Consider the following 26,548-nt stretch of genomic DNA (forward strand, 5'->3'; position numbering starts at 1 on the left):
CTCTATTTTGTTTGTGAAGTATTGCTGGGATTAATAAGGCAGTGTGTTGTGTTCCAAAAAGAGCAGACTTGTCCCATTTCAAAAAGAGCTCTGAGCTCCTGTTTCTGTCTAAATTTTAAACTGATCACTGCAGGCATCTCCCTTCCCCCACCACAAACTCTCAAACCCCTGGGGGGTGGGAGAAAAGGCCCTTAAATGTTCTCCAAGATAAAATGACCTCCAAACAAATGGAATCTCTTCACGCCTCTTTTTTTTAGAGCAAGGCTCAAGTCAAACCTAGAAAAGTCTGGATGTGTTTGAGATCTGGAATGGACTTCTTGGGTCATAAAGTGCAGGTCCCCCTATGCCAGGAATTCTCAAACTTCATTGCACCGTGATCCCCTTCTGACAACAAAAATTACTGCACAACCCCAGGACTGAAGCCTGAGCCCACCTGAACTCTGCTGCCCCATGGGGGAGGACCAAAGCCCAAGCCCCGCCCCAAGGGCTTCAGCCCCAGCCAGGGGGCCTGTAACCTGAGCCCCGCCACCAAGGGCTGAAACCCAAGGGTTTTGGCTTTGGGGTTCAGGCTTCAGCCCTGGGCCCCAGCAATTCTAAGCCAGCCTTGGCAATTCCATAAAAACAGGGTCACAACCCACTTTGGGGTCCTGACCCACAGTTTGAGAGCCCCTGCTTTATGCTAATGCCTCCATTATTAACATACCCCCAAACCCTGACTTAAAAGTCAGCCAGGTCAGCACCCAAACTGGAACAGAAATAAGTAGATTGGTGGTAACACACAGCAACATAACTGAAGGTACAAGTATGTATTTGTGTGGACGTTCTTATTTTGAAACAAGGATGCCCTATCTTTATTTAACTTAAATCAGTTTACAAAAAAAAAAAAAAAAAATCGGTGTAGGGCTTGTCCATAGGGGGAAGCTATTTTGGAATAAGGAAGGATGTGAATTTAAATGCTATAGCTATTCCAGAAAAATTCCCCATGTGGACATTTATTCCATAATAGATATTCTGGTCAATTTTCCCATTCGGGTAAGCCCTTGGGTTACTCAGAATAAGGCGCTTGCTCCAAAATAAGTGTTTGACACACAATTTTCACCAAAATAGCTAAAGATGCAAACTGAAAGTGTTGTACTTATTTCTGTCCCAGTCTGTGTGTAGACAAGCTCTTAGAAAGAAGCTGCTTCTCTCTCTCAGCTCTATATTCCCTCAGGCAATGGAAAAATTTGCCAAGTGATTCAGGGGAGACATTAAAAATCCTATTCACATAAATAATCCCTCCTTGCTTATGCAGCCCATGCAGATGAACACCCAAATCATTCCTTAGCCATGGAAGAGAATCGGTGGCAACATTTCAGTACCGAGTGCCGGGGCTGAAAATACAAACGGGTTGTGTTGAATGGACTGATCTCACATGCAGGTTTGGTCTAGGCTAGGCAGACCGTGGTTAACGTTGCTTGTTTTCTTCCTAGCATGACTGTAACTTCTGTCAGTGGTGGTACAGTTGTGCTACGTAGCCTATGCTATGTTGGAGGGTTAACCGTATCACCGGCCCCATGGAAAATCATGAGTCCGATCCCCAAAATCTTCATGATTTTTAAAATCTATTTGGGGTGCTTTTTATTTGCCTTCTGTTTCTTCAGCCTTTAGGGCTCACTTTTTCAAACTTTTCTCCACAGCCAGGGGGTGGGAAACTTACCTGACCATACATTAAATTTGAAATTGTCACATAATCTCCTGACTCCGGGAGCTGGAGCTTTAAGAAAAAAACACAAATTTCACAAGATTTGAGATAAAACTGTGAGTTGGCAACTCTGAGTCAGGCCAGCGTGGGCTGCTGTCGCTGTCCTGCTAGCCCAAGCAGTGCACATTTCAGAGCCCACAGTTGCGGTGACGAATCCTGACACCATGGTCCTAAAACGAACAAACCTGTGTAAGTTGATCTGGACTCTCAGAGTACATCTGTGCTGCAGTAAAACACCCACAGCTGGCCCGTGTCAGCTGACGCAGGCTGTGGGGCTATCGAATTGCAGTGTAGATATTCGGGCTCGTGAAGGGGGAGGGCCCCAGAGCCTGGGCTCCAGCCCGAGCCTGAACGTCTATGCTGCAATTGTATATCCCCGCAGCCTGAGCTTTGTGAGCCCGACGTGGGCCAGCCACAGGTGTGTCGTTGCAGTGTCGGGGCACCCTGGCATGCTCTTGGTGCAAAGCATGAACCCCACAAATATGTGACAAGTGGAATAAGTTTCAACAGCGATGTGGGATAAGAAACAAGCCCCTCTTCAGTTTACCCACCCAAGCCAGGTGGTGAACACGTTTGAGGAAATGAGGAGCTACCTTCTGGTTCTGAGATTAAGAATGTGGTGTGCGCCCAGGAGTCATGAGAAGCTCTTTCTAGGGGCTTTGCAGCTCAGACTCGAGCAGGCTTGGGCTACCATTTTCTCCACTGCAGGGAACAATCCTGCACTGAGTGATGAAGCTGGGCCGGCTGTGGCCAAGCAGGTATCTCCTGTGGCTTTCTCAACGTCCTTGTCAGAAAATTAGTGGCATCCTTCCTTGCTGCTGACGCTAGAGAGGGGGCTGTGTCTGAAAGTCATTTCTGGCATTTATCATCTGGGTGGGAGTAGGGCCTAGGAGCCCCACATAGACCAGGGCTCCGCTGTGCTAGGTTGAGACCAAGGGCCAGTTGCAAAGTGGGGACTTTGATCTGAACTTTAAGCATGGGAGGAGCAGGGCGGGTCTAGATCTGGATCATTAGTCTGAGCCCATCTCCTCTTCAGATTGCCGGTCAAGCACGGCTTCCCTCCCGGAGCCGGCCTTGATACAGTCTGGGCACCAGCGGGGGCAGGGCCATGCTGTTCCAAACCAGCCTGAGCCCTGCTCTGACACAGCTTTTGTGTACATTTCCCTCGAGCATGAACCAGGGCTGTGTAGGGGAAATGGCCCTGCCTCGCCCCCAGATTGAAGGGTCTTTCTGCCTCCTCCCCCCAAAGCGAGGGTTTGTGTGCCCTGTAAGAAATGGGGAGAGGTAGGAAGAAATCCTGGCTGTCCACAAGAGCTGGAGCGCAGTCCCGCGCTTGTCTCTTTGTTCCTTCCCCAGCAGGCCCTTACCCCGGTGATTGAACAGCAGGAGATGGGAAGGCATTTAGGGCTCACAACTGGCACAATTCTCATTAAAGCCTCCTTCCTCTCTTAGGTCTCTTCCTATCTCTCTCTCTCCCGTTCCTGCAAGGTGGGGGGAATGGGGTTGGGTAATCCATGGCCCCGCTGACTACCTACAGATTCCCCCCACGTCAATCTGCTCACCCACAGGGTTCCTGGCTGGGGTGGGGAGCCGTTGAAAAGCTCCTGTGGGAGCCTGCCAAGACTGAGCTGTATTTGCTCTGAGTACAGCTCCCCTTCCGCCTCCATCTGCAGGACTATGCACACTGCCTCTAAGTCATATCTTTGTGCTCCGAGCTGGGGCTCAGAGACAGTGGTGGGACCCTGTCTACACTGATTCTGGAACACTGGTTTAGAAGGAATAAGGCTCTGGGATTCTGGCCAAGCTGGTGGAGCTTACCAAAGCTGTCTTGGTTCTGTAGCTAAGCAGGGTTCCAAGACCATTGAACAGAGGTTCTCTCTGCTCTTTTCTCTCCCTCTGGTCCCCATGAGAGCGTTCAGCAAATGATTGGTTTCAGAGGAACAGCCGTGTTAGTCTGTATTCGCAAAAAGAAAAGGAGTACTTGTGGCACCTTAGAGACTAACCAATTTATTTGAGCATGAGCTTTCGTGAGCCACTGTGCACAGAGCGCTGTAAGGGTGCTTAGCCCTTGATAGACCAGTAAGAACAGGTCCCTGCAGAGTTTGTGATAGAAATTTAGACAGAATGCGACGACCAGTTGTGGTGAGGGACAGGAGGAGGACAAGGCTGTATGTAGAGCTGGGGCAGGGAAGGACTTTTCTTATTAATGAAAACTTTCAAGATTCCAAAAATTTTCCTGTCCTGAATGGGGCCAAAAAGTCAATTGCAAACTTTCACCAGCTGAAAATCTAGGGGGAGGGAAATCCTTCAGGTTGGGTCAATCAAGATGTTTTGTTCACATTTTGATCTTTTACTATAATTAGCTTATTTTGAAATGAAAAGTTCTTTTGAACAAGAAAACTGGATTTTTTTTTGACAATTTCAATTTTTTTTTCAAAATCTTTTTTTTTTTTTTTTGAGTTGAAAAATTCACCAAAACCAACCTCTTCCTGGGGCCAGGTTCTGAAATCGGCATTTTCCAATGGGGCAGGGGCAAAATGGCTTCAAAAAATTGCATCCCATAAGCTTTCATGTAGCCTTAGAAATTCCTGTGCTAGATATAGAGACCTGCTTTGCATGCATTCTCGCTCCATATTTAATTTTATTTATTTAAGGATTTTAAGGGGTTGATTGTTGTATCTATATTCTGGATTTACACAGGACCGTTTAATCCAGAGCCTGTCAGCACTTTGCAAAGCACCCTTCCATGTGAAATAGGGAAGGATTATCTTCAATCGGTAAACTGAGGGGCTGAAATGTAAAGTGCCTTGCCCACGTCCTGCGGCAAGTCAGTGGAAAGCCAAGACTAGAGCCCAGTTGGCTGATTCCCAGTCCTACACTCTGACTGATGGAAGGTTTAACATATGCATGCCTTGCAGTATTAAAGGGGGAGATGGGCTGAGAAGCGGCCATGCCAGCAAAGACTGTTCAGGGGGTGGGTGAGTGCTGGGGGTGTATATCCCTGCAAATCCTTTAGAGGGTTGTAGGCGGGAGAATTCTGAAGATCTGTGTAGTGGGGAGGGAAGGTTTGGGATGTGCTAGGGTAGGAGAGAAGGAGTCAGGGGGGCAGCGGGGGGGGAGGGGGTGGTTCCTGAGCAGTGCAAGGTCTGCAGTTTTGTATTCTCCCCACTGCTGTAGGTGGGTATAAGTAATAATAATGCATAATGCTCTACCAATTAAAAAGGCACATCCCAGCTCCAGGAAGCCTGCTTCTACTCCCATTGAATTCAGTGCGAGTCCTGCTATTGGCCTCAGCTGGTGCCATGAACAAAGGGATTGTCTCCTATGTTGAAAAGCAATGAAACGAGAAATAACTATTTTTCCTCACTGGAGCTACGCGCTTCCACCTACCATGACACTGAAGAGGTGCAAGAGCTTGGCCTTGTCTGCAGACTTGCTCTGCTTTAACTAAAGGGGTGTTTCTTAAAGTGATGTACTCAATCTACGCAAAGCCTGGTGAGGGCACTCCTTCAGTTTGAGAGGCTTATCTCAATTTAGCTTAAATTGATCCATACGCTAAACGGAACGGAGCCACTCTTAACTTTGGCTGCGTTTACACTACAGCCAATGTCGGCAGAACTTATGTTGCTCGGGGCTCTGAATAAACCGCCCTCACATCCGAGCGACATGAGCGCTTCTGTCAGTGTAACTTACGTAGCTTGTGCAGCTGGTGGAGGTGGTTTTATGACGCTCTTCTGTTGGCACAGAGCATCTGCACCATACACGCCGGATCGGTACAGCTGCACCCACGTATAAACGTGGCCTCAGTGTTTAGAACGGGTTTTGCATGGGTTTAACCAATCTTAAATTGAACTGATGCAATTTTCTTGTGTAGATAAGGCCTTTCCGTGCAATTGACTTCTTTGCTTGAGGCCCCCACATGGCCGGGCTAATGATGTCTTGATTAGCTGAACGGTTCTCAGCGCTGTGCTCCCAAGAATGTCTCCTTGTGTCGAGTTGACTCCATGCCCTTGGGGGATGACTGCACTGTTGTAAGGCTGTGAACAAAGATGACCCTCTAGCATTAAAAGGCATCTCTTGAATGCATGTCAATTGATAATAAATGGTTGGATTAGAGCAGGGGACTGGACTCCTGAGTCAAATTGCCACCTCTGCCACTGCCATGCTCGGCAGTCTGGGGCAAGTCGCTTACCCTCTGTGCACCTCATTTGTGAAGTGGGAACAAATCTTGCTGCCTTTCAGGGATGCTGCGAGGATTCGGGTTTGTGAGGTGCTCTGAGACCCTCCGGCCAAAGAAGCAATAGAAGCACAGGCTGCAGTTTGTTTCCACTGCACCGGGACTCTCTAAAGTAATTTTAAAAGTTTTTTGTTTTGTTTGTTTTTTGTTTTTTTGTTAATGAAGAAAGCACCTTGGTTTTAATGGAGGGGAAAAGACCTCTCTTTAGCGGCCGGTTGGGAATCAACAGTGAGCAGAGAGCTGCTTTTGTAGATTAGACTGTGAACTCTTCAGGGCAGGGGCTGTCTTTTTGTTTTGTGTTTGTTCAGCACCGAGCGCCACGGGGCCCTGGCCCATCGCTGGGGGTGCTAATGTAATATAACAGGAAGTGCTTCTGTGAGATGAGGGCTCTTGATCACCAGCCAATGCATCCAATAGTAAGGGAACGCTCACACTTCCCACTGCAGCTGGGGTTTTTGGCAGAGGGGTGTGGGGACACAAGAGGGAGAGTTGACTGAGCCCCTTAACCCCTGTGTTTAAAATATCAGTTTAAATCCCAGGAAAAGAAAAGGACTTGTGGCACCTTAGAGACTAACAAATTTATTTGAGCATAAGTTTTCGTGAGCTACAGCTCACTTCATCCGATGCTCTAATAAATTTGTTAGTCTCTAAGGTACCACAAGTCCTCCTTTTCTTTTTACGGATACAGACTAACACGGCTGCTGCTCTGAAACTTTAAATCCCCTGGTATGTCTTTGTATAACAGAGTGATGCCAATCAGAGGGTTGGGAGGACCCCTACTGAGCTGATTATTAAACTCTTTGCTAGCCACCTAGTTGCACTGATTCCCTGTTCATTTCAGGATCCACTTCAAAATTTGCCGTCTTTGGCTTTTTAAACCTGAAGTGGCCTTTTCTCCTGATGGCCTCATGGCCCTCGTTTCTGCCTTCCCTTCCTTGTTCATCCTAGCACTGACCACTCCTCCATGCAGTCCCACCCTCCTGGGGGAGATGCTCCTGCTATGTAGAACAGCCTCCCTGTGTGTCTCTGGCTCCCCTGAAACTCCCATCTTCGCTTGACTGTGCCTTTTAGGCTCTCACTCTGTGTATTGTAACAAGCTGCACACGCTGCCGATTCCTTCTGGATCGACTCGGAGCTGATCAATTCCATGTGTCATAGGCCCTGCACTGCTAATAGTTAATGGAGATTCTCCTTTTAGCTCAAGTGGCAGTGGCCTGTGCTTTTGGAGCACGAGGATTTGATTTCTATCCCTGATGCATCCATGAAGTTCCAAGGCCTAAGGATAGCATCCTGTTGCTATTCTAGGCAGCTGTGAATTAGTGCAAACATTTTCTCTCTGTAAAGATATGCTATGTACTGTGAGAGTGCAGCATGTTAGTTTCTAAGGTGCCACAAGTACTCATGTTCTTTGAGACTCTAAGCGGCACTCATGTGGCTATCTTTCTCTAGCAGGCTCTCCAAACAGGTTCCATCAGAATTCAGCCTTCTGCAGTGGCCAAGTGAGTGACTTTCCTTCCCGTAATCTGTATGTAACTCACCGAGTGAATCTGTATCCTGTGACAATCCTCCATCACAGTACTTAAACTGTCTCCTCCTTGGATGGGAACCTGAGTGCTTTGTGGAGCAGCAGGACCATGTTCTCTTCCACTGATGTTCCCTCTTCTCATCCTTAAGAGTGATTCTACCATGCCTCTGAACTGTTATTTTAAAGCAGTCATTGTTGGGTAATTCTGGTGGCCCTCTTGTTTCTCACTCTGCTATGGTGGGAAACCTGGGTGTGATCTTCTTCCTACGCTGGAAGTTACATAGAGTGGAGTAACTGTCAACATGTAGCAGGGCCTCCCTCCCAGTAAAGTTCATCTCTCCTGGGAAGAATGGTGGTGGTGGCGGCATTTGGGGGTGAGGAAGCTTCAGGGACAGGGAATAATGGTGGTGGGGAGGAAAAGCAGGGATAGGTGTTCAGCCAACCAGAAAACCTTAGCATGTCAATGTGAGCATGACCTGTAGAAATTCCTTCCCGAAGGAGAAGGACTTTAAAATGACTTGGTGTCGGCTGTTGAAATTATTAACTTGTATAACGCTGAAACGGTCCTCTGGACTCTACAAAACATGAGTAGGACACATCCTCTCTCCTGGAGAGCTCGAGGTCCTCTTGGCCTGGCCTCTCAGGTTGCTCAGGAAAGGGAGCATGTGCCGAGTTTACAAAAAGAATCCGTTTCCTGGCGTGTTAAGGGGGAGAGGGCAGGTCCTGGGTGGACACGAACTGGAGGCACCGGGAGGGGATTGGGAGGTATGTGAGGAGCAAGAGGAGGGAGGATGAGAACAGATTTAAGGAGAGGGGGGAATATAGAGATAAGGATAAAGTGGCTGAACTTGATGCTAAGGGGAAAGTGAGGGGAGGAAGCAGGTAATTGGCTATGTGATGGGTGGGATAGTAAGGAAAGGCCAAATGTTCTCCGCTCCCAAGTGGGTGACTGCAGCGGATGCCTAGGTAGAGCTATGTTTAGCAAGGAGTTGGACAGGGAAGGAGGCCAGGTAGATCTGGGCATTATCTGCACTGAGGTGGTGGCTGAAATTGTGGGAGAGGATGAGGGAGGAGTCTGAGGACAGAAGCTTAAAGGACCCCAACAGATACAGGGAGTTGGGGGGCAAAGGCAGCTCTGAAAATGCTGTCGGCCAGGAAGGGAGAGCCAGGAGAAGAGTGGTCAATATTGCTAAAGGCACCAAGGACTTGGATTGGGCCAGTTGCACCAGGTCAGTGTGCAGATCCCGTGTCCCAGTAGCTGCGTCTTGAACCCTTAGATCCTGGTGGTCTTTACAGACAACAGCACCCCACCCCCAATTTTCTAACCCTTATGGTGCTTGGGGAAAGTGATGCAGTGACTTCTACCTAAGTCTTCAGAGAGCCTGGAACAAGAGCTCTGAGCCGCTGCCCCTATGAACTGCATTGCATGTTGACTCTGAAGCATAACAACGATTCTTTAAATGTCAGTGTTCCCTATTTGACTCTGGAGTTAAGCGTGCTGTGAAATTGGGGTATTACCCTATTGCCCGCAGGGAGACTGCGCAATCTGAGCGTGACCTCACGAGTGGGTGGAGTTTGGGAGAGCCCCATTACTTATCTTTTTCCAATATGACCTTCTGAGGACACCAGGCCAATAAAAAGAACAGAGCACATCACGGGTGGGAGAGGAAATCTTAGCCCCAGGCACCATGGTGAGAAACTACCCGGTAGGCTGTTGGCAGGATGTACTGCAGCAATGTTGTTTGGGTTACTTATTTGCCTAGTGACCGATTTGCCAAAGGACCCAGGAAGGGAGGCTGCTGTGGGGTACGGGAAGGAAGGGTAGGGTCTGTCAGCTGGGGCTCTGCTGGGAGAAGTGGGAGAGCAGAGAGTTGTCTGAACAATCCTGGTTCATAGCACAGGCCCGGTGTTCCAGCGAGTGCATCATCGATGCATGTGAAACTGTTCCTTGCTGGGCAGGGCTGAGTATGCAGCGGGGCGAGGTAGGGGGCTGGTGGGGAGAAGAGAGCAGTGAATGTGGGGCTATTTGAGCGGGAGTGGAAGGGATCATGGTCCCAAGCTGGCGCTTGCTTGCGTACACGCTCATGCTCTCTCACACACACACGCACACAGAGCTCTGCCTTTAGCCTGCGGATTCTCAGTGTCCACTTCAGCTTCCCTCCCCCCATGGAGACCCTGGAACTCCTGGAATTTGACCAGCGGGAGCAGTGGACAGGGACAGCTCTTTGTTCTCTGGGTCCAGCTTTGGTGACTAAAAGCAGAGCCCGTCCCCTCCCCCCTTCCAGTATCTCTCTAGGCTCCTACTCCTCCCCCTCCCCTTTTTTTTTGGGTGGGGAGGAATGGCCGAGGCCTGGGAATGTTCCTGCTTTGTGTGTGGTGTGGGGCAGGCTGAGAGGAGGAGGAGGGGGCTTTGGGCCCCTTCCTTTCAGATGCAGGAGGTATGCAGCTAATTCAATGGGCTTCACTTTGATTACCTATCTGATAACAGAGGAATTTGAACAATGTGTGTGTTTTGGGAAGGGGGAGGGGAGGATGCTCTGAGGACCACCAGCCTCTCAGCAGCTCACTTCAAAAGGCCCAAACGGGGAGGAGGGGGAGTCCATGCCCTGTTGTTTCTTTCCCCTCCCCAGGGAGAGAGGGTTTCCTTCGCCTTTTGTTGGGGGTTTGTGGTTTATCTGTAGCACTCCTGGAAAATAAACAGAAATGTGTCACGTTTTGGGTGGCTCTTCCTCCTCTTTCTGCACCCGTGTTGCTGAAATGCAGCCACCTCTGGGACTTGGAGGGCAGTGCCCAGCACAACATGGCAGAGGAGAGACATTGTGCCCAAGGACACAGAGGCAAGCCGTCAATACAAGAAGAGCGATGGAGAAAGAGCAGCTGGTTTTCTAAAGGTCTTGCTGAAGGATCTGCAATGCAGCAAGCTGTGGGGAGCTCAGCCACTTCTTGCTGTGTAGCCTTGTACAAGTTATTTTGCCTCTCTCTGCCTCAATTTCCCCACCTGTAAAAAGGGGATAAAACCCAGCTCCAAAGGGTACTATGAGGCCAAAATTGATAATTATGATAGACTTTGATGCCTGGGGGTGGAAGGGATGCAAAGAACAGGGCAACTCACACCAATAAACAATGCAACTCGCTGTGTAGTGAAGTTCCTTCCTGACCCCAGCTGTCGATCAGTTTCTGTCTGGAATCATGACGATTCAGAGTCCTGAGGATTTTCCTCTTGTCCAGTGTGCAAACAGCTGCTGCTCCTGTTCATATAAACCTCTAATGATAAAGATCTTGCATTTGCATCAGCTTTCATCTCAAAGGGTCCTGATAGGCAAAGGTTCCCTTCACCTCTTACTGAAACGCATCCACTTCTGGAGTGAAACACGGTATCTGTTCAACAGCAGCACCACACATTTTGGGGCAGGAAGTAAAGGGCATCATTTCCTCAATGACGCTTCAAGGGGAATTTAGGGAGGCAGGAGGTAATTGCCCTAATTAGAGTCTGGGACGGGGAATGTCCCAACTCTCTCAAAGAAGGAAGTGGAATCTAGAATAATTTTTAACCTTGTGGAGGTGATTCTCTGTGAGATGCCCATTGCACAGGCAGGGGACATGAATGATCGCTGGGACTGGCGGGATACCCGCCGGGCACCTTTTTCGCGCTAAGAATGCTCTGAAGGGAAGTCTTACTGATTCATCATCTTGTTTGGGTCTTTGCTCTGAGGAGCTGCTCCCTATTCATCCAAAGAGAAGGGCAGTGCCTTGTGAGGAGGCATTTTAAGAAAGGGGGTGGGCGGAGTTTGCCTGGCAGGGGGAAAATGAAACCCTGTCAGGCTTAAATGAGCTGCTTCGAGCCCTGCCATGAAGGCAACGCACAATCCTGCCCATGGCAGCCTGCACTCCTCTTCCTCGGCAGCCTGGAGCTGGCAGCATAGGGAGGGAATGTGAGAGCGGGCGCCCGCTCCAGATCCTGACACCATGAGGTGAGGGTCACATGTCTTCTGAGCCAGGCTCAGTGAGCAGTACACTCAGAAGGAGCTGGGCTCATAGGTGGAAAAACTAGGGATGTGGGGGGTGCTGCAGCGCCCCCAGGTTTTATGAGGGGCTCCAGCTGCCAGCCCCACACACGGGATCTTGGCTGCGGGGTGTGCTCCCAGACACTGGCCCCATGCCTAGGGCTCTGCACCCACCCCAGCTATGGCTCCAGCCTCAGCTCCCTTACCCCTGTCCGTATTTCTCCCTCCCCCCAGAGCCATGGCCCTGCTCCTGGCCCCAGCTCTAGGGAATGGCGGGGTCACAGCACCCCCAATATAAAAAGTGTTCCAAGTTCATGGGAGGGAATTTGTTACTTTACTGTGGACTCTGAGTCTGTACGAGTGCAGCTTGGAAGCCTCTTTACGCTGCAGGGAAAGCTGGCTAGGAGTTCGCTCGGTGCCACCAGGGAGGGATGTTAATTTCCTTTTCCAGCTAAACATCAAGTGTACAGATGCTGGCCAGGATCAGCAAACGGTGTGTGCCCCTTCCTGGAGTAACAAGTGACCCAAGTGGCTTGCAGCTCTTGCCCCTGCTTCTTGGATCTTCCCTTTAAGATGGTGACTCCATGAATTGGATCTGGTGAGAAACCTTTGTTCCATTTAAAGGGGACCTTGCCCACTTGTCAAACCCCTCGCCCCAAACACACGGGCTGCTGTGAATTCCTGTCCTGGTGAGCCAGCCTGAGGCCACAAGTGGGCCCCTCCCCTCCTAAAGCCTGCTACTGTGGCCTTGAGGGTGGCTCTGTTCATGGATAGGGCCTCGTTTATTGCCATGAGGGTTTCCCAGAGTCAGCCCTGGAATGGTGCAGTGGCAGGGGGATCTGGAGAGCGGGCAAGCTGGGAAAAAGCATTGGGGAAGGAGTGGCAGGGTTGGGGACATGAGAAGCCCAGTAGAAAAGAGTAAATTTTCCTTTGAAATTGGAGGGTCCTTCCTCTAGCTTTGTCCAAACCCCACCCCAACCTAAACCTTCCCTTTCCCATTGCGCGCCACAAACACCCTTGTCCTGGCCTGAAGAGCAGTAAAGATCTAACAAAAAAATCTGTCTTCTTCCTGATTTTAGTATTTTTTCCATATTCAATTCCTTGCCATCATGTGTGGAGAGAGTGGGAGGGTGAGGTGTTTCTCTGTGGGGATAGGGAGAGGAAAAGATGTGAATTCTCTCCCCTTAGGGTGTGTTTAAGTCTAAATGTGGGCATTTTCCTACAACCTGCAAAGAATGGGCTGTGGGAGATCACATGACCTGGGTTACTGAGGAACACATGAATGGTGGGAATGCTCCATTCATAAAAAAATCCTGTTCCAAAGAGCAGCATGAGGACCAGATGGGCAAGGAGCTGAGAGCAAGGCTGCTGGCAGGAGAGAGGAACTGTCTGAACAGGGCCTGGGGATCACCAGCCACAAGGCTGTTGCAGGATAGGTGGAGTTGCTAAAATGCTGGGAAAGTTATTTTAACCCCCCCACTTCCCCCAACAGATTGCAAATTAACTCTTTACTCACCCCTCCCCCTGGCCAAAAGCAGTCATTTCCATACGAACTGGTAAATACCTCCTTGGCCCATACAGACTGGTATCAATAGCCTTGCATCATCTGGCGGCCCCTCTGGCATGGACCAGCTGGGAGTGGTGGTGTGTAGCTGAGGGTGTCAGTCTTGTTCAAGGTGCTCAGATATTATAGTAGTGAAAGCAGTACAAATGCCTAAATTACTACCACTAGAACTCCTCATGATCTTGCTTTCCTAGAAAGGATGAAACCTAGTGGGATGGATTATTTTCATACCATTGATGGTTTTCTTCACCATTACGCAAACAGCTGAAATTAAGTCTCTTATCAGATTCTTGAATTGGGTTTCACTGAGCTGACAGTGAACCCAGTCTTGTCTGACTGATAGCCTGCCTTCTTCCCACTGAATCCACAGAGATTATCAACCAGCAGAGACCATCCTCCCCCAAACAGTTGTGCATTTATTGTGGGCTACTTGTTAACTGACTGCAGAACTGTGGTGAAAAGGACATGTATAATTTGGGTTCAGCTGTGCTCCTGGCCAGCAATCTCATTCCAGTGGAGCATCTTTCCATAAAACCCCTTGGAGGAAAAGGATCACAGAACTGGGACAAGCTGAATTCATAAATGAAATTCCTTTTGCATCATCCCTGTCATGTCATACTGGAAAACTGCAGCCACACACTGCCCCAGGGAAAGTTTTCTTTTATTGCTCCGTTCCACTGAGAAACTGCTCGTGGAAACATTAGCAAATACACCCCTTCGAAACCTGCAATCAGGCAGTTCAGTGTAGGACTCCTGTTTTACAATGCAGGCTGCTGGGAGCCCATGATTCCAGCTGACATCTGGGAAACTTGCAGGATTGCAACCTTAATTCCCCAAATGGAGAGCAGCAGGTGAAAATAAGCAAGGGTCTGGGGAAAGGGGTCTATAATCACTTTCATGGCATGATTGACTAGTACTGGTAGCAAATCTACCTGAATTCCGCTCTTGTCTTGGCTTTGTTGGATCTGTAGCTACCGAACTGACAAATCCTCTGTGGCTCCGTGTGTATCTGCATTCATCAAAGGCTCCAGGTTATTAAACAGAGAGCTGTGGAAACTAAACCCCAAAAACAGGTATAGTCTGGGCAGTGCCGGTCTCCCATTGCAACGACTGTGTCTCAGTTCTGATCCTAAAGGGACGTCCTCCGGGGGTGAAAGAGCTATTCAGTCTATGTGACCTATTGACTCCCCTCTGCTCTGTTGAGACTGCCAGCAGGGGGAGCCATCCAACACACTGTGTGTTCTTAGTTGTCTATGACCGTGATTCTTAATAGGGCTGTCGATTAATCACAGTTAACTCGGGCGATTAATTTTTTGAGTTAATCTCAATTAATCGCAGATTTAATTGCACTGTTAAACAATAGAATAACAATTTAAATTTATTAAATATTTTGGGTGTTTTCCTACATTTTCAAATATCTATTTCAGTTGCAACACAGAATACAAAGTGTACAGTGATCACTTTATATTATTTTTATTAGAAATATTTGCACTGTAAAAATGACAAACAGTATTTTTCAATTCACCTTATACAAGTACTGTAGTGCAATTTCTTTCATGATAAAGTGCTACTTACAAATGTTGGGGTTTTTGTTACATAACTGCACTCCAAACCAAAACAATGTAAAACTTCAGAGCCTACAAGTCCACTCAGTCCTACTTCTTGTTCAGCCAATTGCTAAGACAAACAAGTTTGTTTACATTTACAGGAGATAATGCTGCCCTCTTCTTATTTACAATGTCACCTGAAAGTGAGAACAGGCATTCGCATGGCACTGTTGTAGCTTACATGCCAGATGTGCTAAAGATTTGTATGCCTCTTCATGCTTCGGCCATTGTTCCAGAGGACATGCTTATAACACTGGTTTAAAAAAAAATGTGTTAATTAAATTTGTCACTGACCTTCTTGGGAGGAGAATTGTACGTCTCCTGCTCTGTTTTACCCATATTCTGCCATATATTTAATGTTCTAGCAGTCTCGGAAGATGACCCAGCAAGTGTTGTTCATTTTAAGAACACTTTCACTGCAAATCTGACAAAACGCAAAGATGATACCAATGTGAAATTTCTAAAGATAGCTACAGCACTCGACCCAAGGTTTAAGAATCTGAAGTGCCTTCCAAAATATGAGAGGGACGAGGTGTGGAGCATGCTTTCAGAAGTCTTAAAAGAGCACACTCTCATGCAGAAACTACAGAACCCAAACCACCAAAAAATAAAATCAACCTTCTGCTGGTGGCATCTGACTCAGATGATGAAAATGAACATGCGTTGGTCTGCTCTGCTTTGGATGGTTTATCAAGCAGAACCCATCATCAGCATGGACGCATGTCCTCTGGAACGGTGGTTGAAGCATCAAGGGATGTGTGGAGCCTCACTCTGGGGAGACTAGCCCCCAGCTCTGCCCCTTCTGCCCACCCCCTTCCCCTCAGCTAGAGGAGCCCCGGGCCAGCCGCAGCCCAGAGCGTTTCCCCGCCCCCCCAATCTGGAGGAGCCCCAGCCGGGCTGGCCAAAGCCCCGAGTCTTTCTTCTATAATTCTACATTTGTAAGTTCAACTTTCACAATGAAGATATTTTTAATCGCTTGACGGCCCTCGTTCTTAACCAGGGGTACATCAACTCATCTAGATATTTGCCTAGTTTTACAACAGGCTACATAAAAAACACAAGCAAAGTCAGTACAAACTAAAATTTCATACAGACAATGAATTATTTATAGTGCTCTATATACTATACACTGAAATGTAAGTTCAATATTTATATTCTAATTGATTTATTTTATGATTATATGGTAAATATGAGAAAGTCAGTGATTTTTTTCAGTAATAATGTGCTGTGATGCTTTTTTGTATTTTTTGTCTGATTTTGTAAGCTAGTAGTTTTTACGTGCAATGACACTTGGGGTACGCAAGACAAATCAGATCCTGAAAGGGTACAGTAGTCTGGAAAGGTTGAGAGCCATTGGTCTATGAAGCAAGCATTTCAGGTCAACATATCTTCCAGAAGTGTCTCTGGGGAAGTAAGCACTCTGGCATCCCTGTGTCTGTCCATCCTTTGTCAAGCTCCGCGGGGGAAAGAGGAGAGCACCCTTGTTCCAGTGAGCCTGCAACCTGGTGAATGTGATTCTTTTCTCGTGTGCCACAGGAAACTGGGTCTTCTTGCCATGCCTAACCCTTTTTTCCCTTCTCTGGCCTCCTAGAGCAAGCTCCACATGGAGGGATTCCGCAGCCTGAAAGAAGGCGAGGCAGTTGAGTTCACCTTCAAGAAGTCATCCAAAGGTTTGGAGTCCATCCGAGTGACTGGCCCCGGGGGTGTGTTCTGCGTTGGGAGTGAGAGGAGACCAAAGGGGAAGAACCTCCAGAAACGCAGATCAAAAGGAGACAGGTAAGGGCAACAGGCCAAGGGATGCACAGTAATCAGACAGCAGCACCTGATCTCCAAGAGCTTTGTGATCAGCCTAGCACCTGACCTGAGCCATATGGGAGAGAGCCTCATGGCAGAGGGCAGGGTGGGAGGAGACACATAGTCAAGACTGGTTTGGGGACTATGTTCTGATGTGGTAACATCCCTCCCCACCCATCTGCAGCCCACCCACCCCTTTGTTTGTATCGTTCCTTCCTCTGAACCATTTGTTCTGTGTCCAGTCACTTGGCACCTCTTCATTTCCAAACATGCTCCCAGAATCTTCTGCCTCCTTTGGGGCCTGGGCCAAGATTCTGGCATTTATCCAAGACCCAAAGGCATCCACTTCTGCAAGGAAATTTCCCTGTCGGAGAAGGGCAGGTCGTTGCCACTCTGCTTCTGAGGGGGTCACCAAGGTAACCCCAGTTCTATACTGGTGGCACCCAGAGGAGACCACCAGTGTAGCTTCTACACAAGGCCCTAATGGACAGACACCTCATATGGGTGTCTGCTGTGACCCGGCAGGGGAGCTCTGCAGGACAGACACAGAACTGTTAGTTTTCAGAGGAACAGCCGTGTTAGTCTGTATTCGCAAAAAGAAAAGGAGTACTTGTGGCACCTTAGAGACTAACCAATTTATTTGAGCATGAGCTTTCGTGAGCCACAGCTCACTTCATCAGATGTGTACCGTGGAAACTGCAGCAGACTTTATATACACACAGAGAATATGAAACAATACCTCCTCCCACCCCACTGTCCTGCTGGTAATAGCTTATCTAAAGTGATCATCAGGTGGGCCATTTCCAGCACAAATCCAGGTTTTCTCACCCTCCACCCCCCCACACAAATTCACTCTCCTGCTGGTGCTAGCCCATCCAAAGTGACAACTCTTTACATAATCAAGTCGGGCTATTTCCTGCATATTTCCTGCATAGCTGGACATTACTGTTATTAAGGGGCTGATAAAGGAGCTGGGCTGGGGAGACCCCATCTGGCTGCTGGGCCTTTGGGACACAGCTGGGAAGGCATGAGGCTGAATATCACAGAGCCATTGGGAACAGGAGAGTTCTTGCCACAGGGCTCCTGGGGGTAGGAGGGGCAGTGGCCCTTCCCTTGAAAGATGCTTCCCTCAGCTTTTAATGAGTGTCAGATGCAGATTTCTGGGGAAAGGGCAGAAAACCAGAAGTGAAAGGCCAGAGGTCAAAAACACCCAGGGCTGAATGGCATGGACCAATGCTCCCTTTCTGTTTGTGTGTGTGTTCAGGATGGAGGTGTAGCCACACAGCAAACTGGGGGAGGGAAGGGGTAATTTTCTCTAATAAAAGCCCAGCGTTGTGAGATCAGTGACTACTCAGGAAATGGCCAGACAGCCAAGCAAAGTCTCCCACAGCAGCTTTGCAGCCCAGAGGCGAGGCTCTTGTTAGCACCATGTAGCCTTCCCGTCCCACCCTGAGTTCGCAAGGCGGTTCCTCAGATATTTAATTTCCAGGGACTTTCCTTACATCCTAGGCTAGCATCAGCATGGCTGCATGCAAGTGTTGCCCCCAGGTGGTATTTTGAAGTATATTTCACAGGCTGTGAAAAGCATAGCCTGTTTGCAGCCATCCATTTCTGATAAGTGGCTTCTGCAAGGGGATTTAAATCCATTTGGGGCATGCAAAATAAATCCAGAAAGGCCTTTTTTTGTTTTGTTTTTGTTTTCCTCTTGGCTTTGGTAATTTGATCATAGAGATGCATGACTTAAAATGGAAATGTGGACAAAAGCCAGAAAAATACACTGCAAGTAGGCTTGGCAGAATTTGATTTGTATCTTTTTATGATTTCAGTGGACAATATCCATGTTTATCTTTAAGCATTTTTATTTATTTTAAATTTCCGGAGTTGTGCAAAATTAAGGAGTGGGGAGGAGGGGTCAGACAATGATTTAATGACCGTAAACCTCAAGATTCAAAAAGTTAAAGCCTTATAACCATTAAAACACAAACTGTCAACATCACATGTCAAAATATACAACATAAATATCTTTAAATCAACCTTGTAGGTTCTCAAGCAGAATTTTTCTTATCTTACCTATCTGTACATTTTGATTACCAGTGGAAATATTTTTTTCATCAGTTTGTGTGTGTACAGAGAACTTGATGTTTACTGATCAACTAATCCTTCCAAGCCTAACTAAAAGGGAGGCTAGACATGATGTACTGTCCATGGGTCCAGTACGCGCTCTACTCCTGAGGAAATTCTGCACCAAAAAATTCAATATTCTGCGCCTCAAAATTAAGCGCACATTTTAAAATTCTGCAAACTTTGTCAGTAAATAAATGTGGCTCCAGCATGGCAGTGGGGAGCACAGGCCATTGGCTGCATTCAGGAGGGAGATCACCCTGAAGCCCACACCTCCCCCAGTACAGGGACTCGGCCGTGAGGCTGCACATGACCCTGACAAACACCCCGGGGCCCTGCCCCTCTGCGCCAGGTGCAGCAGGTGTGGGTGGCCAGCCTCAGCCCAGCAGGATCCAAGTGTGGAGGGGCTTAGTGTGGGGGAATCCAGGTGCGGGGTGAGAGGGTTCTGTGTGGGGGCAATCAAGGTGCGGGCGGCTCAGTGGGAGATTTAAATCACAGGGGCTCATGGGAGGGGCAGGGGGCAATGGAATTCTGCAGGGATCCAGGTGAAGATGGTTGGAGCTCAGCGGGGGGGGGTTCTGGGTGTGGGGAGACGGGGCTCGGCAGGGGGTTCTGGGTGTGGGGGGCTCCGGGTTCTGGGGGAGTGGGGTTGATGGGGTGGGGGTGCAACTGCTTGGGGATCAGTGGGATGGGGTGGGGGGCTCATTGGAGGAGGGTAGGGTTGTCAGGGTGAAGGTTCGATGGCCCTGTTTAACAGGGGAGCTCCAGCTGCTGCCACGGGGATGCTGCAAGCCAGGCTCCCACTTTTCCCCGCAATTCTCCTATCCTCTTTTTTTCTTCTTCATCCCTGTCCCCTCACTCCTACATTCCCCACTTCCTTCCCCACTGCCTCTCCCCTCCCCTCCCCATCTCTTTACTGCCCCTTCCCTCATTTCCCCCACCCACCCGTACACGGAAAACAGGAAGGCTCCCAGCACACAGCAGGGGAGCTCAACGGGAGGCAGTGTTCAGCTTCAGAGTCAGCGGAGCGAGTGCTTGCAGAAATGGGGGGGCCAGCAGCACATAAGCCCATGTGCCCTCATGCCCCACCTCTGCTGTGGGGGGGGGCAACCCCCCCAACTTAGCCATTTTTCTGCAGGCGGGTAGTCGCTCGGATTCACCCCCCCCCCCCCCCCGGAGTAACTCTCCTGGATGGAATGCGAACTAGTCAGCTGTCTCTTACAGGCTCTATAGAGATTTTCCTCCACTTTTGGAGCAGGAGGATTTGAGTTCTGTTGCAGTCTGCTGACCACAATGTCTCCATAGATTCACTACCGCAGTAATGGGGATGCCAGTCAGGGCTGGGAAACAGCTGGTTCTCCCCACCCGTGGGTCCCATGTTCTGCAGCTCATGCGCAGGGTGTAATAAGGTGAGGCAACTTTAAGCAGCCCTGGCAGTTGGAATGACCATACCCTAACGCACTGATTTCTCTCCCTGGATCTCCATCTCTCCCCTTCCTCTTCCTAGATGCTACAACTGTGGTGGGCTGGACCATCATGCCAAAGAATGCAAGCTGCCGCCACAACCAAAGAAATGCCATTTCTGCCAGAGCATCACCCACATGGTTGCCAACTGTCCCATCAAAGCACAGCAATCGCCCAGCTCTCAGGGAAAGCCCGTCTACTTCCGGGAGGAAGAAGAAATGCACAGCTCGTCCCTTCTTCCTGAAACCAGAGAATGATGGTGGGAGATTGGGGGGTGGGAGGGGGGAGATTTCCATCAGGATCAAAAGGCTTCAGCAAGGAATCGGTCAGCAAAGGGGGAGCAGCGAGCAGTCTCTGCCGTCATGATGTAGGGGGGTTGGTGTAAAGCAGGGATGGGTGGGAGGGTGGCAGCTCAAACTGTAGGATGTAACCTGCCAGGCGATGGCACTGGTATCTGGACAGAGGGACTGAGATGGTTGTATGTGGGCTACAAAATCCCAGCACAGATCTCATCCACCACACACACTTTGAGTGGGAAGAAGCCGGTTACCCCTCTGTCCAGATGCCCAGCTCCAAAAGCGGGAGAGGGAGCAGCCCCATAACCCTGTACCTAACCACTTCCTCCAACCAAAAGCCACATGCCGCTCTAGTTTCTTTCCCTGTGTTTGGTGATTTTTGTGTTTTTAAACCAACCTTCCCAATAGTGTTTGTGAACCCCTGGGTCATTTTGGAGACAGGTGTCTCCATCCTAGCAGGAGAACAGAGACCGGTTGTCAACGGCAAGCTAGAAACTAGTGAGCAAATTTGTTCTCGCTAGACACAGGCGAGCCAAATGGATCTCGCCCAGGATTTCTCCTTGCCCAGGAATATCAACTGTCCCCTGTTTTTGCGACCTGCAGGGGAATAGTGGAGCAGCACACCCCCTGCAGGGGAATGGTGGAACAGCTTGCCTCTCTTGAATTAAGTGTTAGCTGCCCCTGAAATAGTTGGGAAGAGCCTCTTTATTTATTTAAGGCTTTCCATGCTGGACTGAGGGTTTTGTAGCATTGCTGGGACCTGCTCCTCTCTGAAGGCCCTTAGTTTCAGAGCCATCCAGACTTCATATCTCTCTCCTCTCCCAGTTTGTGGAGGAGGGGAAGGGAGTTCATGGTAGAAGCTGGGCTTTCTATGCTCCAAAATTAACATGAAAAGTCCTTTTTCTAGAGGCCAAATCCTGGGCCTGCTAAAATGATTTCAGTGGACTCGGACCTTGGCTCCTAGCATTTAACTAGACTCAGGGTTTCTTTAATTGAAGGCCATTGTAATGTAATGCTGACTTTTGAAAATGTCTAGCTATATTAGCAAGAGACAGATCAAAGCAACACATGGCCTAGTTGGAAGGAAACTATGGTGACATCAAAACTGTAACAAATGGGGTAGACGCAAAATTTGGGGGAGGAGTTCTTCCAGCCCTGCCAGAATCCGCTGTCCTGGTCTGCCACTCGCTGTCAGCATGCATGCTGGCGCACGAGCAGTGGCATAGCCTCGGTGGCAGGAGGCATGGAAGCATGTGTCTTGGTACAGATCATGGTGGGTCCTCGTTGCCCAGGGGCTGCAATCCAGGGTCTGACAGAGGAAGAAACCATATTTCCACCCCCCACTGCTTTTAAAGCTGTCACAGTTGAGAGCACCTACAGTGGAATATATTTCATGTAGCCATGTGTCTATAGGGGCTGATCTAGAGCACAATGAAATCAGTGGGAGTCTTCCCATGGACTTCAATGGACCTTGGATCATACCTATATTGTATACAATTTGCTTCTGTTCGTCCGTTTATTAGGGCCCAATCCTCCAGTCCATATGAATCTGTAATGCCCTTTTTTTGAGCATAAGGGCTGCAGGCTTGGTCCTTTCCTTTCCTGTAGGAACAGGGTGCTTTCTGTCAGTTAAAAGCTGCTGCCTTCTCTCCCCACTTTGTCTTCCCCAACCCCTCTATTCTGCCTTTATTTATTTGTTCCTGCGGACAGCTGCCCTTGCAATGCAAGGCCCCTCCCTCCACCCCATCCGTGCTGAAGCCGATGTGATGTGAAACCTGCACTAGGACGTGCGCGTATGACGTATCTTTGGGTTTGTTTGTCGTTTGTTTTTTTTAAAATATAAATATTCTGTTTTTTTGTATTTTTGTATATTTTAATCTTAAAGAGAGAGAGAGAGGACATAACTACTGCAACTTATTCTCAGGTATTTGAGCAATCTCAGGGATGAACAGCCTCTGCAGCTCCAGTGCTGGACGGAGTGGAATTTTGTTTTCTTTGCTTTTTAACAGCACAAAGACAGAACAAAGTTTGTATTTTAAACTAGGTCTACCTCGCTGGATGTTCGTCAGGTGGACTGATTATTTTTAAAACTGTATTTTAATAGATTCTCTTCTCCCTCTCACTGTATTTACATGGCATTTGGGACTTTGTGTCTGCGGGTGGTTAAAGAGAAGTCAGTCAATGTTGCAGAGGAGGGTACGGCCGCCTGTATCTGTATTTTGGACTCCAAATTCCCTCCCAGCCTGGCCATGTTCCCATCTCCCCTCCCCATTCCTGTCCATTCTCAATTCCACTCACTGGCTGGAAACGTTCCTGTCTCCCTAGTTTTTGCCCCAGTCCAATTTTTAATGACTACCATCACTCATTGTTCTGCCTCCCCAGTCTCTTTGCTGGTGACTTCCTCCTGCTGTAGACACTGGGGTGGTATAGATCCCCAGTTACCTAGCTCAGTGCCCGACTTCAGATCAGAAATGGGAGGCAATGACTGATTGGATGTCACTCCAGCACTGGGGGGGGGGCGGCATTAACTTGGATTGGAGGCATAAGGAAGCCTGCTGCCCTTGCACCTGGTTATTCCTCTCTTTGAGAGAGCAAGAGCCTTTCAGTGCATATATTAAGGTCCTAAACGGGCTATAACATAAATACCTTCTTTTAAAAACTCCTTTTTCTCTGCATGGCTGTGAAATGTTGGCTGTGAGGTTCTCGTCTCCTTACCCCCACCTGGCGTGTTTGCATTTCTAGGAAACCTGCAGTGTAACCAGAATAAATGTTACAATGCTAACTCTCCACAAGAGGAGGCCTTTCTGGTCCAACTATCTCTATCTAGTGCTAATGTGCTTTGACTCCAGCACTTCCTTGGGGGATGTGACTGGAGCTGGGCCCGTAATGTGTGCTGCAAGAGTTCCCCAAAGCCAGCCCTATCATCCATGTTTGTAGCAGATTCAGATACAATTGCTCCCCCTTTCTCTTCCCTGCCCCCCCCCCCCCCCCCACTTCTCCCCTCTCCGCTTTCCTCAAATGCTAGCCAATAATTGCTGGGTGGGACTATGGAGTCCTGTCCTCGAGCCAGGAGCTGTGACACTCCTGTGTGCTCTGTAGCCACAGGGCCTGGCCGTACCACCCCTCCCCGGTATAGGATAAGGCTGACGCAGTGGTATGTTTCAGAATGTGTGTGCAGTTTCCACTATAAGTTTTAGATAGTAATAGAATAGATTTAGATCAGGGCAGGAAACGTCGAGAAAGAGAGATCTCTAATCTTCCAAACAGGCACCAGGGGGAGATTAGGGGGAATCAGAGGCACTGTTCAAGATTTCCCCCCTCCGAGGCTTCCCTCTGCTGCTAGGATGTGAATTTGGACAACAGGAGTGCTTAAAACAGTTGGAGTGAAATGTTCACCTCTTAGAACCCTGGGAGCTATTATCCAAGGGACTGATTCAGCTCCCATTTAAGTTGATGGCAAAACTTCCCTTCTATGGGAGATGAATTAGGGGAATGAAAAAGGGGGGCTAGGAAGCATTGTGTTTGTAACACGCTGCCCTGCTAAATAATCGTGAAAAGTGACTAGCCTGGTCAGAAAATGTACTTGCCTGCCTTTAACAAGTCAGAAATTTATTGTGGTAATGAACAATTAGCCTCGCAAGGCTCCTTCACACACACACACACACACACACACAAAACCCTGGTACACATGAGAACCGCCTAGATGAGATGCCACAGTCTCCGATGTTGCCTGTAGCTAGGCTTGGTGGGTGGAGAAAAGCTCTCGGGCTGGCTTTCTGCCCTGCTGCAGTAGTGAGTGTGGTGAAGTGGTGGTGGCCCTTTAGAGGGGGGAGGAAAAAAGGAAATTTTGGTTTTTAAATAGCTATGGGATCTACACAAATCTACCTCAGGATAACTTCTCTGTCTGAACGGGGTAAATGCAATAGAATGCATTGGGTTGTGTGCCTCTAACCCTGGGTTCCAGTACCCCTATGCGACCCACAGAGGGAACTGTTGACCATCCTTTGGCACCTTAGGTGTGCCAATGGGTAAATGCTGCCCCTTCTAGTTTTGTATCTGTCTTGAATTGTGTAGAACTTTTCCAAGTAATCAGTTTGGTGATTTGCTAGGTGTCTAGTATGTGTAAATATCTATGTAAATCTCTCCACTTTCTTTCAATATTCTCCTTGATTATTGTTTACAAACTTAAAAAAAAAATAGCCAAAGCATCTGATGGGTTTTTGGACCAGGGAGATGGGATCCTCTCTGTATGCTCTACCTGTGCAGGGAGGTGACTTAGGTAACCAGCCCCATCCTGGGGGCTCTGGTGAGAAAGTGAATCATAAAGCCCTCAGGTTTTCTGCTGTCAATAGAGCAAATTGCCTCCCAAGAAACCAGTGATTGATTTGTAAGGAGAAGCCACGCTAGAGAAGATGGAAGTTTACAATATTCAATTGTATCTTCTCCTTTTTTTCTGTGGTTTGCAGTATCCTTTGCCACGTACATTACAATGCTCTATGTACCTCTGCAGACTGCAGAGATTTGTTGTGGCTTTTTCCATTCCTTGATGATGATCTTGCAGATAAATTGCTGCAAGAGACTTACTGTCCTCACCTCCTCTGCTCATGCGTGGTTTGCAGGCAATGGACTCTATGCATTATGGGAAGCAGGCAGACTATGCCAGGCTCTCTTTGAGCTAGGAACTGAACCCAGGTCTGCCCTGTCCACTAATCATCCTTCTTACACAAGCGCTAAGTATCAGTCCTATCCAAAAATATAGGCTCATTTGAATGTTAAGGGGATAAAATATCCTTGGAGGGACGATTCTCCCCTGGTGCAAAAACTTGGGAGTCAAGTGGCCACAAGATTGTCTACTGTCAGACGGAAGAATGTAACTCCATGTTTACTGCTAGCAACCAAAGCTTGTTTGTGTCAAACTCTTGAATTTTTATGACGTGGGAAGGGGTGGGAGGGAGGGAGGAAGAGGGTGAATGTGTATGATTTTGGGGGTTGTCTTAAGTGCAGGACTGTGCTTTCTGGAGAGCAGATTTCCTGCTGAAATGTCTGCAGTGAGATCAAAAAAATCTCACTGCATTTTTTCTCCTTTTCATTTTTGTACCAATCAAGGAAAATGTTTGATTTTTTTTTTCTCTGCAAAATAAAGAATATGGGTAATGGTGGCTGGTGCTTTTCCTTTCATCACCAGAGATCTGTCATGTTGAGAAGCATGTTCCCAAAGCTACAGACACTACCTGAATGATAACTGGCTCCAAGAGTTCTGGAGCAGAGGTCTGGGACTCAGGAATTCTTGGTTCTGTTCCACAGTGACTTAGTTACTTATATGGCCCTCATCACTCTATTTGAGCACTAAGGCTATGTTTACAGGAGCTGCGCTGTAAGGTCTCCCATGAAGCTGCTCTATGCCAGCGGGAGAGCGTCTCCCACCAACATAGCACTGCCCACATCCGCACTTTTGTCAGCGAAACTTTTGTCGGTCAGGGGTGTGTTTGTTTTTTTCCCCACGCCCCTGACCAACAAAAGTTTTGCGGACAAAAGTGCTAGTGTAGACAAAGCCTAATTGCTCTTATCCTCCCAATGCCCTCTGAAGGAAGGAAATGTTAACCCCATTTTACAGATAAGAAACAGAAGGGCACAGTAGATTAAGTGACTTTCCCAAAGCAGCACAGAAAATATGAGCCAGGAACTGAACCCAGGTCTGACCAGTCTAAAAATCATCCTTCTTATGCAAGCTCTAAGCATCACTCCCATCCGCAAATTGACTGAATTCAAATCTGAACGCTTCCCAGCATTGAGAGATTTTGGTTTGGTCCCCTTTTAATCATTTTAATTATTTTCCAATTAACTTTACCATCTACTAAACTTTGTATCTAAACCTTTTAAATAAGAGTGAGATATGCAGTTACATTGAGAAAGTACAAGGGCTTTTAATTCTCATGTACTAATCACCCACTTGCATCAGGAAGCGATCCTCCTTTGCTGGTTGCATGTAATGTAGACCGCCGTCAGTCTACAGAGTAGACTCTGTACTCACAGGTTTGAGTCCTAACAGCATCAGCTCAGCCTTTCTCTTTCCATTAGGCAGCACAGACCATAAATTGTCTCTTTCCTATCAGAGTTTTTAAAAATATTCAAGGACCTATCTGCCTTGCATGGTAGGTTTGGTAAGAATAAAAGTTCTGGGCGGGGTCCTCT

At 48.2% G+C, this 26,548-nt stretch overlaps 1 protein-coding gene across 1 annotated transcript in view; it reads left to right on the forward strand.

The window, feature by feature from the left end:
- LIN28A (lin-28 RNA binding posttranscriptional regulator A) overlaps positions 1-20,317 on the forward strand; it is a 31,778-nt gene extending 11,461 nt beyond the window's left edge. Inside the window, exons 3-4 of the mRNA XM_048825941.2 lie at positions 16,273-16,457; positions 20,104-20,317. Coding sequence (XP_048681898.2) covers positions 16,273-16,457; positions 20,104-20,317 — 399 coding nt within the window. The remainder of the gene's footprint in view (positions 1-16,272; positions 16,458-20,103) is intronic.
- The last annotated feature ends 6,231 nt before the right edge of the window (positions 20,318-26,548 follow it).

This window comes from Caretta caretta, chromosome 19 (assembly GCF_965140235.1).
Source record: "Caretta caretta isolate rCarCar2 chromosome 19, rCarCar1.hap1, whole genome shotgun sequence".
Lineage (NCBI taxonomy): Eukaryota > Metazoa > Chordata > Testudines > Cheloniidae > Caretta > Caretta caretta.